The sequence below is a fragment of the Verticillium alfalfae genome, genomic scaffold (genome assembly GCF_000150825.1).
Source record: "Verticillium alfalfae VaMs.102 supercont1.3 genomic scaffold, whole genome shotgun sequence".
Classification (NCBI taxonomy): Eukaryota; Fungi; Ascomycota; class Sordariomycetes; order Glomerellales; family Plectosphaerellaceae; genus Verticillium; species Verticillium alfalfae.
This window is the reverse complement of record NW_003315036.1, coordinates 274,309-287,663: the sequence shown is the minus strand read 5'-3', so window position 1 is coordinate 287,663 and position 13,355 is coordinate 274,309. Positions and strand designations below refer to the sequence as shown.

Genomic DNA, 13,355 nt, shown 5'->3' with positions numbered 1-13,355 from the left:
GGACGTCGGCATCGGGTCCAGGCAGTAACAAGTAGGGGGAAGGGGCACTTGAAAAGACTTGTCACATGCAGCTGTAGCGCCATTTACTGGAGGGGGTGGAAGGGGGGGGGGGGGGGGGCGTTTAACATTCATCGTTGCTTTGGTCGAAAATGATTGCAGCACACGAAACACGGAACAGGTGACATCTCATCTGCGAGGGACAGCAAGGATCGAAAGGAAGACCATCGTTGATGCCTGAAGAAAGAGAGGCCTGACATGTCATTGACACCCAGCGGTGAGCATCCGCCGTAGTCGATGCACTCAAGTTAGAATGCCACCATATCGCTGTCCAGCCCATCGCCTCATGACACGCGTTGACGCATGTCGGCCACTGCTAAAAACGGAAGAAAGAAAAAAACTTTCCGCGGTAGCCCCGGTTGCATGTGAGTGCATGCATGCCCACGTTATGTGCCGTTCGTCTCGGACGCGAACGCTTCTCCTCCTAGAGCTTAAACTCGTAAAAGTCCAGGCCCCTGGCGCCGACGTCGACCTTGAACAAAGCACCACCGAACTTCCTCTGCTCTTCGGTGCCCTCGTCGCCCTCGTCCATGCTGGCGCTCGTGCAGTAGAGCTCTGTACCCACAAACTGCGTGCAGGTAATGTTGGGCGTCGGGAGCTTGATCTCGCCAACGACCTTGCCCTCGGGCGAGATCTTGAGGACGTGGCCCTCACCGTACACGGCGTGCCAGAGGTTGCCGTCCGTGTCGACGCGGAAGCCGTCCGGGTGGCCAGGCGTGGGGTGCTTGTAGAAAACACGGTGGTTGGTGTAGCTGCCGTCAGCCACGTCATAATCCCAGGCGTACACGGTGCCCTCTGTAGAATGCGTGTAGTACATGGTCTTGGCATCCGGCGACCAGCCGATTGAGTTGGGGATCGTGAGGCCCTCGATCACCACTTCCTGCTTTTCTTTGCCGTCGAAGCGGTGAAGAGCCCCTAGACAAGACAATCAGCTTCAAACTCAATGCAGAAGCGGGGATGGGATGGCCAGATATGCCTGCAGAATCACATCCGGCCTGATGTTTGTGATAAGTGGCCACATGAGTCGAGGCGCGACAAGCAAGTCATCCCTGGTCCACAGAGAGCAAAAACCGTACGTACCTTCTGGTTGAAAATCACCAAATCCGAAATCTGTCATGCTCCCGACCCAGAAACGTCCGTTGGGATCAATGGCGCCGTCATTTGTGCGAATACGTTCGGGGTTGGCGATGCGCAGCTTGTCAATGTACTCATATTTGCCAGAAGCGCGGTCTAGCACCGCAAGACCGTACTTGAGACCAACGAGAATCTTGTCCTTTGGGTCAACGCCCTCGATGTCAGCTGTCACGGTGACGGCCACATCAAGCTGAAGAGTCTTTAATGAGTCGGGCCCAACGTCAATGTCAATGCTGTGCAGCTTCTTCTGCTTAATGTCCACCCAACGCAGTGTGTTTGTCTGCTTCTCGTAATAGGGACCCTCACCCAGACCACTGTGCAGGTGAAGGTAAGGCTCCTTCACCGTCCATTCCTGAAAAGAAGCCATGGTAGCAAGGTTTGTCTCTGGGAGATCTGATGTGTGACGGCGGGGTTGTCGGGTGGTTAAGATGCGCTGTCTCAAAGAGGGGTTGCAGACGAGGGGTTTATCTGCAACCAGGCCGTCCTGCGAACGGTGCACCTACTATTACTGTGATCTCAGCGGTCCAGTGAACACAGGATGACGTCGGCGTGAGGTTTTGTACGGGAGTTTACCTTTTTCTGACAATTGAAAGATTGAAGCCTGGGTTGGGAAAAAGGTGGGCAAAGTAGCTTGTTTTCTCGTACCATCTGCGAAGACGAGCGACGTGCCGTGACGCATCGGGAGAAGCAACGGAGCTACCGTGTCCATGACATTGCGTGCCTGCATATCCGTGTCGCAGCGATTTCGCAGCCGGGATGCGGGCCTACGGACCGGGCCTTTTATCCTGAACCGAACTTGGAGAGTGTTATCTCGCCCACCGTTCGCCTCAAAGCACTTTGCAAGGGACTGACTCCAAAAGGCGCTCGGATTCGCACATCAAGCCTCAAAGTTTGCATCTCAGCGACAAGTCTAATGTGTTGATGTGTTGGTGTGTTGCCGCAACCTTGGTCTTGTCCTATTTGTTCACGTTAGAAGAAGCTAACAGGATGGGTTTTGGTTGCTTTCCAGTGTGGGCCACTTCACCGTGTGCTTTCAGCAAAGACTCGGTGGAGTAGCTTTGAACAGACAGTAATGCATTCACGTGCTCAGGAGTGCATGCGAGTGTAGCGGAAAATGACTCTGTCGCTGATTTGGGCATGATCCATCTACTTCCTTCTTTCGACTCACATGCCTGATATGTTCAAGTGCCAACAGGAAAGACTCATGTGTTTACTCTCCCTCTCGTTTTGTAATGTTGCTTCTGGTCTCGGTCCGGACAGGGAGGATGTGAACGCACTGTGCCGTGAAAAAGATGACGTCCAAGGGTCCGTTTCACCGTATCAGGTTGGCTCGAGAGTCACAACGCCCCTTGTTGCTGCTCGAGCCGTTTCGCGGTCACTTCTCGAACACATGATCTGTGGGCGATATGTGCTCTTGAATGATACAGATGCATCTGATACCTACGGTTGCACTTGTGCACGGCTCGCCGGCACGGTCTTGACACGCTACAGATGCTATAGTACGTGAACCACATCGCCATGATTGGCGTTGCTTGCTTTGGCCTCCCTCGGCTTGCCGGTTGTAGGATTCTGAGCGGATGGCAGGCCATTGCAAGCATGTCTTCTGAGGCGTTGTTGGGCCGGCCGCCCTATGGGCAAAAGGTTCGGGGACTTTTTACGTGTTTGTTGCAGGTGCTCATCGTCTCTGCACATGGCTTGCATTCGACCTTTCGAACCTTGCTTTGGTCACATACGACCTACAAGGTGGTGTTTGTTGCCGCCGCCACCGCCGTATTCAGGCTCCGATCACAAAACCTTCTGGTGCCCGATTGCAAGCAATTACAATGCAACAGTGTGCTACAACATCGAGTCAGCGCCAGGGGCCGCTGGTCTCCACGATGGAGACTGTCAGTGCTGGAGGCTGCATCCGCCATGCATGCCATACCTACATTGCATAACCCGTCCTTTTAGATCGAACCCCCGTCGTACAGCCACGATCATTTCTTCCGACGCGGTGGTGAATTCGTCGCTGCCATTGACTTCATTGTCGACCAGCAAGGCGTCGGCGTACTGCGTCATACGTAGCCCACGACGGCGGTATTTCGCCTGGTTAGGCTGCTAGGGACGGGCCGGCCTGTGGTCCCCGAAGCCTCAGCACGAACAGAGTAGGTAGGGGGCTGCTTCTGGGGGTGGGACGTTTCGTTGTGTGCGAGACATTGTTTTGTGATCGCTGGAACAACTACCGAGAGGCGCAATGAAAGCTGACTCGGCTGGGCCCAGAGCCCATGCAAATCATAATGTCTCACAGGAGTCTCCTTGCCTGAGGCTAATGGCAATGTCTGACCATAGCAGCCGATAGGTGACTCGGGCCTCCTAATTGCCGACAGACTGATCTGCAGGTCAGCAGTCCCCCGCTGTACATCACTTCTCACAGTCATTCTGTTTGTGGACAGACCACCAGAGGCTTGTCGTCTTCGTCACGTAGAACAAGCCGAGCCACATCTGGAGAACGCTAGTCTTACGAGCGCGAGTTTGCTGCAGATGTCTCAGACTTCGTTTTTTCGTTGGGCTCATTTCGGGATCCTGACAAGGACAACGGTGAGGATCCGCCTGCGGCGACGCCAGGGCATTACAAGGAGCAAGAACTGATTAGTACGAACGGAAGCGCAGCATCTCTCGGGCAGTCCGAATCAGCTAGGATTCATGAATTTGATGTGCCAGCACGATGCGACAAGGAGGGGTCCATTCTTTGCGCAAGCGCCTCGCCTTATATGGCCGAACTATAGCGAGTCGAGGTTATGGGGGCGGGTTCTTCGCGATCTGGCAAGTTGCTGTCTCTAGGGTGTAACGACTGTGGCTAGCTGACTTAAGCGGCCTGCCAGGATGGCGACACGATGCATGGTCTCTCGCGTCTCGCTTGACTCGATCAAACATTGTTTGGGAGATGCCCAGGCCTGGAGCAAATGACATGTTGTAATTTGCGATGCAACCAAATGGCAAGTTTGCAACCTCGATGGCTGGGCCGCAAATTGCCCTCGACCATCATCAGTGGATCAGGTCCCTAGCCAGTCTCCGGGGGCCTGCCAATGGTAGCAAACCTTTTGACGCCCAGAATGGTGTTCATGAGCTACACGAGGCAGACTGACCGAAAGATTTGACTAGTTCTGGAAAGCGCAACACGATGGCGTGGGGCGGCGAGTAGCGGAGGATGGATCGCGGAAATGATGCCTCAGCAAGCAACGACCCTAAGGGACTTTCCCGTCTGCGGCCATGGATGCAGCCTGCACCACCACCGCCACCGATGTTCCACGACAGGACGGGCCGGAAAACATGTGGCATCCGGGACCAAAGTCCCCATTGCGCTCAGCATCCTACGGGTTGGGGGAGGGCAATGGTGACGTGCGTAGCGTCCTTGGTCAGCGTCGTGCAGGCGTGCGTGCACCAGGTGGCGCTTGCGGCGGAAACCAGAAGTAGCGAACGTTCTCTGGAGAGGAAATGAGAAGGAGATTATTGGTTTTCATCCCCATTCACGGCACTGAGCTGAGAGGTAATCAGGACAGGGTATTCGTGGCCCGGTCAGGACACGGTCCTCGATCTCGTGACGAAGTTATGGGTAAAGCCGAACGAGGGGCTGCACAAGATCTGTGCCGCAGGAGACGTGATTGAGAACTTTGCGAGACTCCTGTGCCACTCAACAGAGGTCTCGATACGGGGGTCGTTTGTGATGAAGTGCCTGGATGTGGGGGCAAGGGGGTCACGAGAAGCCGCACCAGTGCTCCTCAATGTCTTGAAAGCAGGCAAGACGAGTGTGGGGGGACACTTAACAGGTGACGTGTGGTGTGACGTGCTTTGTGGCTTGACGATATTGGGTGCCAAAGACATCGTGCCTGGCATTGGCCAACAAGTTGGCTGTGAAGCAGGGAGGAAGGCAACCGACTCTGACGTTCCGGACTGAACCCAACGGCGTACAGGTGACATTCAAGATCGAGAGCAAAAAAGAAGGCCGTGGCTTTCGACTTTGAGCAACCAAGCCGCCTCAGAATTATGGGGCATCGATGGCGGATGGACAGGGACCGACCCAAGACGCATGATCTCTCGTCCACTGCACACCGAGCCAGTTCCCCGGGTTGACAGGGGATCAAAGCTGCTCGTACTGTGTGTTGATGGATTGGTGTTTGGCCTGGCAGACAAGGAGGCCTCGGTGGAACATGTGGTAGGGCGGTGACGGATGGCGTAGGGTCCATGGGAGATCTCCATAGAAAACCCGCCTGGACCTTTGCCAGGGCCGCAGGGGTGTGAGCAGGGTCAGTCACTGACGGTTGCGAAGGAGTTGACTTTTTTTTTTTCTTGTCTGATCCAGAGTGGGCACTGAGCAGGGGACAGGCGCAGGGGAAGGCTTCCGCGGTGCGCCAGCGAACCGCCGCCCCCCAGCACTGAGCTGCTAACGAGTGTGCTGCAGCGTTGAGGACAGGCCAAACCTAATGCTCCTCATGCACGGAGCAGGGATGGCTTGCACATAGTGTTTGCTGCGTGCGGGCGGGTATGGGTGGGCGGCGCGCGGGCGGACTTGAGCACGCGGGTTCTGTGCTTGTCGATGACAGGGTCAGGCCATGGGTCCCTTGGTGCCCAACTTCCGGAAGACACCAAGCGGGTTCCGTTGTGTCGGTCAACGTGGCGGTGATGAGTGACGATCCGATGAGGGATGGGTGATGGCGGCGAGAGGATCAACGCCAATATTGATGAACGGTTCTGTTGGGGACAAGAGTCGGGTGCTTGGGACGAGGGCGTCCTTGGGTGTTAACCTAGGTGCCTTACCTAGCTGGTGTCCAAACACCAGGAACTGGAGTAGACAGGAAAGATAATTGCATCAAGCAAGGCTTCGAAGATTGGAAGTGACGATGCACCAAAAAGGTACTTTCCGGAGTCACGGGAAGTGCCTTCCAACGATAGTTGTGTTGCATGAAACAACAGGAAGGAGCGAGGGATTACCATGTACACGGCATATGCCTTTCATCATGAAGGTGCCTTGGCTACAATACCTGCCTAGTCATGGACCTACCTGACGCGATGAGAAGGAGGTGTGGGTGAAGGTCCAGAAAGAAGGTGCATCCAGTTAGTGCTGAACCCAATGAAAATTAACTGTTTTGCTTTGCCTCGCCTCTCCCATGCCACTTCGCTCGTATCTTGTTTCCATCCTCAGTCGACGACGACTCATTGCAAATTCATTCTTCGTCACATACAGATGGCGTTGCGTTGCTCGGCTCGTCTACTGATATTGTCCTCCACCCACACCACTTTCCTTGCTCGTTTCCTGTTCGTCACCTTTGCCAGAAGCGCATGCACACTCCACACGCACGGCACCACACCTCACACTGCATACCCCTACCACCCGCCCGTCATATCTCACTTTCCATCTTCCAGCCCACGCCCCAGCGGTCTGGAGCCCCATGTCCACTGGTTTCGCCAGGCACTGGCGAAAAGGCTCGAGGATGGGGGTTGTCTCGACCACTATCTGCGAACTGCGTGTTCGTCTACGGTTGGTAAAGCTGGCAGGCGGCGGGTAACGGGGTGAGTTCCCCCAGTGGCCAGGGCCGGGGCTATGCTGTTTAGTCTCGCAGCTTTTTCGTCCCAACTTTTTTTTCCTGCTATGTTTTGGCTATTCATGACGTCTATCTGCTACGAAGCTACGTAGCCCCGGGCCTGAGGGCTCATGTCCTGTCCCCCAACAGCGATCGTCAGGGATCCCAGCTTGACATTGCTGCAAGCCAGTACCTTTGAAGCGTTATGACGGTCGGGCGGCTCGGTCGCAGCCGCTGCAAGGTGAACAATGCGGACGCCCGAGCTGCGCACTCCAAATCCGAACGAACCAAGGGCGAGGCGGACAGGATAGGGCTTGCAACAGACGCTGATCTGGCTCAAGATGGTAGCGACTAGCTTGCCTCCCAAACCACCAGCACATCGATACTTTACTCGGTACAGCGAGAGCAGCATTGCGCCGTGTGGGTACATCGGGGTGCGCCCCAACATTGACCCACGCACAGCCATCCCCCTCCACCAACCTTTTACCCGTTCCTGGAACCTGGCGACGGAACGGGACCTGGGCCTGACGAACTACTCTCACCAGCAGGAGGAACTGGCCACCCCCTGATCCACCCGACAATATCATGCTTTTCACAGGACACTAGGCACACACAGCATACCCTGTTGTGTCGTACCTACCTACCAAGGAAAAACCTCTACCGTAAGAGTCCACGGTCACAGCCATTTCTCACTCTCCATCGCAGCCGTGGGAAGGTTGGGGGTTTGTTGGCTGAGGCTTGGATCCTGGTGCCGAGACTGCCACCGACACCGCAAATTCACCTCTCCTCCACTCATCGGTCGACTAACCTTGTTCTTGCCGTGTCTGACAGGGTTATCATTTCCTTCGGAGCCACCCAAGCAAACATGTTGTCACGCTTGCCGTCGGTGATTCTGCCAGCAAATCACGAGAAGAAGCCCTGACGAAGCTGCCTCTGGCTCAGTTTCTGTACGCCTCGGCTTGGGCCATGGCACACGCCAGACGGCACCAATAAGCAACCGCTCCCAGGTAGGTGGCAGGTGTGGCATACGTACAGTCAGTGTAAGGCTCGCATGCATCAGACTTCCCAGCCTGAGCTTTGCCCTGCTCGGTCTCTGCTCGTCATGATCCGTCAAAACGTGGAGGCCGCAAGTGACCAGGCGTTGCAGATGTCCTCCCCTTGACCCTGGCAGCCCTGGCTCGGCATATTGTAACCTTCCTCGATGATTCACATCCCAAACGGGCCAGCCACCCAGCCAAAACGACTCTCTCAGAAAGAAAGCAAACTGCATCACATACCTGCTACAGCCCCATGGACCAGTAACACCTACCTCGTTCCGCACCCTGGATTCTTCCGTCACCAACCAGATAGGCGGCCGCAGAAAGTCCCGGATGGGACCCTGGGCTCGTCACAAATCCTGCCTGGAGGTGGGATTTCTGGCGTCAGTACCTACGGTTCGCTGAAGCGACCCACCATCCCCTGCTGGTCTTCTCATGCACCCCGGTCAACACGACTGCTCCTCGTCCACTCCGACCCGACTGGTCGTTCTGCATCCCCGTCACTTGCACGTCCGTCCACAACATCCGGGTCATCCCCTGGTGCGCCTAGAGACTTTTGCTTCCCCGGTAGCCTGAACAGGGGGGCCATCGAGGCGTGGGACTGGGAATAGCAACACTGTGCTGAGGCAAATGAGGAAGAAAAGCTAACCCCCCGGACGTGACTACTTTTCGCTTGGGACCCTGCTGTGGTCGTGAAGGGGAGGGGGCCCGACTGACACCGGTGAACAAGAGTATCCTGTGACCGAGCACCCCGTTCAGTCGAGTTCTGTCTGTTTCTCTCTATTATTCTCTTCTCATCAGCTTCCTCCTCGCGTGCAGACTGGCGTTGCTTGACTTCGCAGCGAACTTCTGCCTTGCGCCGACCTCGTCATCAGCCAGTCCACCACCAATTCTGACGGTCGACGACCCCATCACCCAAGGGCTTTTTGGTTTTTCAGGCCAACGGACCACACGCTATTGCCCGCCACGGCCCGACCAAACCCTCTGTATCAGCTGCAGGACGTCGCGAGGCGGACGAACCTTGCCACGACTGACCGCCGTTGGCGACCCATCACCTAGCGCTTCGAGGGGACTTGTCCCGGCCATTCAAGACGCGTAGCTCGCCCACCAAGCGTTGCAGGTCCATTGACGTGCAGAGATCCCACTCGTCCGTCACCGCAACTACCTCGAGATACATTGCCAGCACAAGCGGGTGACCACCAGTCACAGTCTACCCTGGTACAATCCTTGCCTTTGGGTGTCCCCCATCTTGTTCCCTCTTGCTACTTGTCAGGCAACCATCCTGCTGAGTCTATATTCAAGACAAGGTGCTGCTCGCATTACTACAGACAGCCTGAATTCTTGTCTGGTGTTCATCTCTAACCATTTCTCGGCCTGTATCATTTTATCATTTTGAGCAAACCAATATTTGTACATTGGGTCACGGTCCATTCTGGTTCAACAGCGAAGTCCACTTCTTCTTCCATCACTCAACAAAAGCACAGTAGTAGGGACTGTTGGTTTCGGCCCGGTCAGTCCCTCCATCCATACGACAAACTGGCTGTCACATACTCTACGGTTGTCCGCTCCTCGGGACAGCCTCAGCGGGTTCGCGAGGCACGGGACAGTGAACAGCCCGACGACTGTCGGTCTACAGGGTCCAGCAAGTCTGAGGGGACACAGCATCTCCATCACCAGCAGCCGTCCACGTCGCAGCTGTCGCCTCCAGATTCTTCCCATAGCAGTCAATGGTCAGGACATCAACACCAGGAGAGTGTCGGAGAACAGGCCTCAATGTCGCAGGGGGGGCGGCCTTCCTTTCAGCCATCCCGTCTCTCGCTGTCACCGCAGAGCCAGGCTGCCAGTCATGAGCGAGTCGCTGCAATCCGAGACGATGGCCATGATCATACTTCCTCCGACTATTCTCATGGCCCCGGACCAACTCCGGAGGATCGATCTAGGCCTCAGTCCGCGCGATCTCTGGGCATAAGTGGGTTAATCAACTCTTCCGAAACATCATCAACAACCCGACGGCTTCTCGGGCCTTCTGGGTCCCCTCGCATCGCCAACTACAGTCAACAAGGAACGCCTGCTACAACACCGTTGCCTTATGTCTTTTCAGGCCAGAGCCATGCCACACAGGAGCCCGGCACCCCAGCCAGCCAGGCGGGCTTGACTCCTAGCGGCAACACACCCACGGAGCGACACTCGCCAGCGAATGCGTTTCCCTTTCCAGCGATGAACAGACCTCGGCACTTGCTGAGCCCACAGCCATCGGGTCTTGGAGGGATGGGCGCCGCTGGGATCCATCAGACGCAACCCGGAGATCACCAAGTGCCCTTTCAGCACGCTGAAGCCACCACGCGAAGGCAGTTTCGAGGGGACAGAGACAGCGGCGCTCACCACACTAGTTCGATTCCAGGCCTACCATTCACGGGGCCGCACCCTTCTCTGAGCAAGCCTCAGACTGCGTCCTTGACACCGCCGCGCTCCTTATCCCAACCCAGTCTTGGACATTTGCCACAGCCCAGCAGCCAAAGTCGGCATCCTTTTTCTACGCTGCCACAGGAGGCCCACGAACGAACCCATGAGCCACAAACTCAACCGAGCCATCCCTTCGGCTTGCCTCCTCGGACATACTCGACATCCATCCCACCCGGAAGCCCGGTCTGGCCAGGACCTGGACAAGGTACACCGCTTTACAACAGCATCCGCTCTAGTGCTGCCGCGGGTGGGTCTGACGGGCAAGCGATGCTCAGAATGTCGCTCGGGGGTGATGGAGGATCCGTCGATGTTGTCCTTGACAACCGCCAAGCTTCCCGTCAGGCTGATGAGAAGAGACAGCGCAACGCTGGGGCGTCCGCCCGCTTCAGGAAGCGCAAGAAGGACCAGATTGGGGCTCTGGAATCGGAGAATGTGGATCTTAAAAGTCAGATGCAAGTTCTGATGCAAGAAAGGGAGTGGTTCCGCGCTGAAAGGGATCGTCTGCGCAACCTGCTACTTCAGACGCCTCTGGCTGAGCATGCCGCGGGGCCGAATAGCCCAGTCATTGTTGCAGAGTCTGCATATGGCTCGGAAGCAAACCTCTCCAACCAGACAGGCTCAGCGGCGCAGGCACTTCAGGGCTACGGTTCGGGCGACTCATCGGGGGAGAGGCCGGCTCGTAGGCGAAGGACAAGCGCGACCCCAACGTTCACGACTCCAACATACGGAACGCCGAACTCGACGCCGACCAGTCTGCCTCCGATCAACACACCAATGTACAGCGGCATGGCCAACTCTCCCTCGATGAGGCCTGGCGAGAGGCTTCCACCCCTGCGTGCCCGGTGAAGGCCACTTGGGGCCCACGTCTGCGAAATGTACCGAGGACATCGCCGCCTGGCATGGCGCATGCAAGCCATGCCAGGGTCCAACATGAAACAGGCTGGGCAAGCCAATCTTCAGGCCCGCCTGGACCACCCGGCTCTCAAGGCTTCCCGCCGCACCTTGGACGGTGAAGGAAAACAACAGAAATTATACTATCGACAGCAATCGTGTGCATGGAAAAGGTTGAATATCATGCGCAGCAACTTCCTTTGCAATCATTTGAACTATAAGACTGGCATCGTCGGGCGACCGACACTGATTTATCCTCTTTTCTGTCAGCGTTTTCGTCCGGAAATGGAAGTCGTGTTCGTCAACTTTGGGCGTGGAATGGGGGAGGGGCGGGTACGGAGGATCTTGGTCGACTTTTACGACTACGGGCAGACAGCGTCGTCCGGCATGGAGGACCTCTGCGTTGGATCTCACGGTCGAAACAGGCGATGCTCGCCAAAGCAGCACTGCACCCATACTTTCTTTTGTTGTTTTTTCTTGCCTGGCGAAGAAAGAAGGCTGTTGCGTGTGTGTATGTGTGGTTGAGATTTCATTGTAATCCGTGCGCTCTCCAGATACCAGATTGTTTACAGCGGAAAGCCGGTCATATGCCGGTCAGGATACCTATTTGTTTCTTTCGTTGACTTGGCGAAGCACGATGGAGGGGGATAGACGACAGAAGACACATGTCAAGGGGCCACAGCGAGCGAGAGGGCTTTGCAACAGCCCGGTATTTTGGGGGCCGGAATTCTAGGTACATAGCACTAGACAAACGGTGCAGCCTGACGGCAGAGGAAGGGGGTATAGTTACAGGATGCACACGCAAACAGACAAGCAGAACAAGAACCAAGGATCAAGAAACCAGTTGCACGCGGGACGAGGCTGTACTGGCACACTACTTGACAGTACTACACGGGTGTGTCTTCTCGTCGCTTGCGAGCTATTGATGCTGGGTGATGCATGGCAAACAAATGACATGGAAATCAACCAGATGTCCGAGGCCATGTCAGACGGGCGACATGTGCCTCCTGATGAGGCGGCAAGGTTTGGCTGGTTTGCTGGCTTGTTGACTTGCTGGCTTGCTGGCCAGGCCGGGCCTACTGCGCTGGCTAGGTCTGGTCGAGTAAGCATCTGCCACAATGTAAGTCATCCATCCCATTCGATTCTGAAGCAACCAGAATAATGCGAGACGGGGGTGGCAGGGCGCAGATTGCATGGCGGCACGGCATGGTCAAGGCATGGCATGGCATGGCATGGCCACGGCACAACATAGGAGCGCATGCGGATAATCTTTAAGGGAGGGGGGCGGGGAGTCCGTGGGCAGGTAGGTTCAGGCGTGTGTGTGTGTGTGTGTGTATGTGTGTGTATACACATGTACGCGATGTGGTGCAGGACGAGGCAGGGTTGGCCACGTCAGAATCTGATCCTGTGATCGCATGCTGCCTTTTTTGGGAGGGGGGTGGGAGAGGAGAAGAGGCGTATACAGAAGGAGTGGGGTGAGGGGAGGGGGGGCCAAGGTAGAGGCGAGTGTGACGGGCAGCGGGCGGACGGGAGGGAGGAAGGCAAGAGCGGGAGGTAGCAGCTGGTCGCTACAAGTCCTTCCTTTTTCCTTTTCCCGTTCAGGCGCTGAACGAGGAGGTGGTACATGTATGATGGAAGGGGGAAGAGGGTACACTCGACTGAGCCTTTGGTACCGTGCTTTTCAGGGGCTGATGGGCTGAATCGCGACAAGGAGAGGGGCTGAGGAGAGGACTCGCAGGGCGTCGATGGTTGGTTGATAGGCACTATCATGAGTCGCTGGTTGGCCTGGGGGGTCCAGTCAGGGGCGACGGTAACATTTGGGAGACGTCATTTGAGTTACTGTGTATGAGGGGCAGGCACTCTACTGCTGCTGCTGCTGCTGCTGCTGCCGATGCATGCTGCATTGTTTCTTTTCCTCCGTGCTCGTCTCTTGTCTCGCGCGTGTCTTCCGAAGGCCGGAGGGGGGGGGGAAGAGGAGTGCTCGCTCCCGATCTCGATGCTGGCTGTTCACTTTCGCCATCTCGGACTTGCTCTGCATGACTTGAGAGGGGCCGGGGGGGGGGGAGTTCCGGCCGGGTGCGGCTCACGCCTCGGGCACCATCGTGGCCGATGCATGTTGGTGTTGGGCAGACGCTTACGGGTGAGACAGGCGTGGCGGAACAGAAGTGGAAAGTGGAACGCGGCTTGAGAGTTAGCGGCATACAAATCAAATGAA

General features: G+C 56.3%; 3 protein-coding genes across 3 annotated transcripts; 1 reads left to right on the top strand and 2 right to left on the bottom strand.

Moving 5' to 3' along the window:
* Nucleotides 1-481: 481 nt before the first annotated feature.
* Nucleotides 482-1,558, bottom strand: VDBG_02597 (regucalcin; the record flags this gene model as incomplete). The annotated part of the gene is made up of 2 exons (XM_003006412.1): nucleotides 482-972; nucleotides 1,138-1,558. The coding sequence occupies 2 exons, from the start codon at nucleotides 1,556-1,558 to the stop codon at nucleotides 482-484; spliced, it is 912 nt and encodes a 303-aa protein (XP_003006458.1).
* Nucleotides 1,559-8,136: 6,578 nt separating this feature from the next.
* Nucleotides 8,137-8,449, bottom strand: VDBG_02596 (hypothetical protein; the record flags this gene model as incomplete). Its single annotated transcript, XM_003006411.1, has 2 exons — nucleotides 8,137-8,149; nucleotides 8,263-8,449. The coding sequence occupies 2 exons, from the start codon at nucleotides 8,373-8,375 to the stop codon at nucleotides 8,137-8,139; spliced, it is 126 nt and encodes a 41-aa protein (XP_003006457.1).
* Nucleotides 8,450-9,559: 1,110 nt separating this feature from the next.
* On the top strand, nucleotides 9,560-11,095 carry VDBG_02595 (conserved hypothetical protein; the record flags this gene model as incomplete). The annotated part of the gene is made up of 2 exons (XM_003006410.1): nucleotides 9,560-9,755; nucleotides 9,888-11,095. The coding sequence occupies 2 exons, from the start codon at nucleotides 9,560-9,562 to the stop codon at nucleotides 11,093-11,095; spliced, it is 1,404 nt and encodes a 467-aa protein (XP_003006456.1).
* Between the last annotated feature and the right edge of the window lie 2,260 nt (nucleotides 11,096-13,355).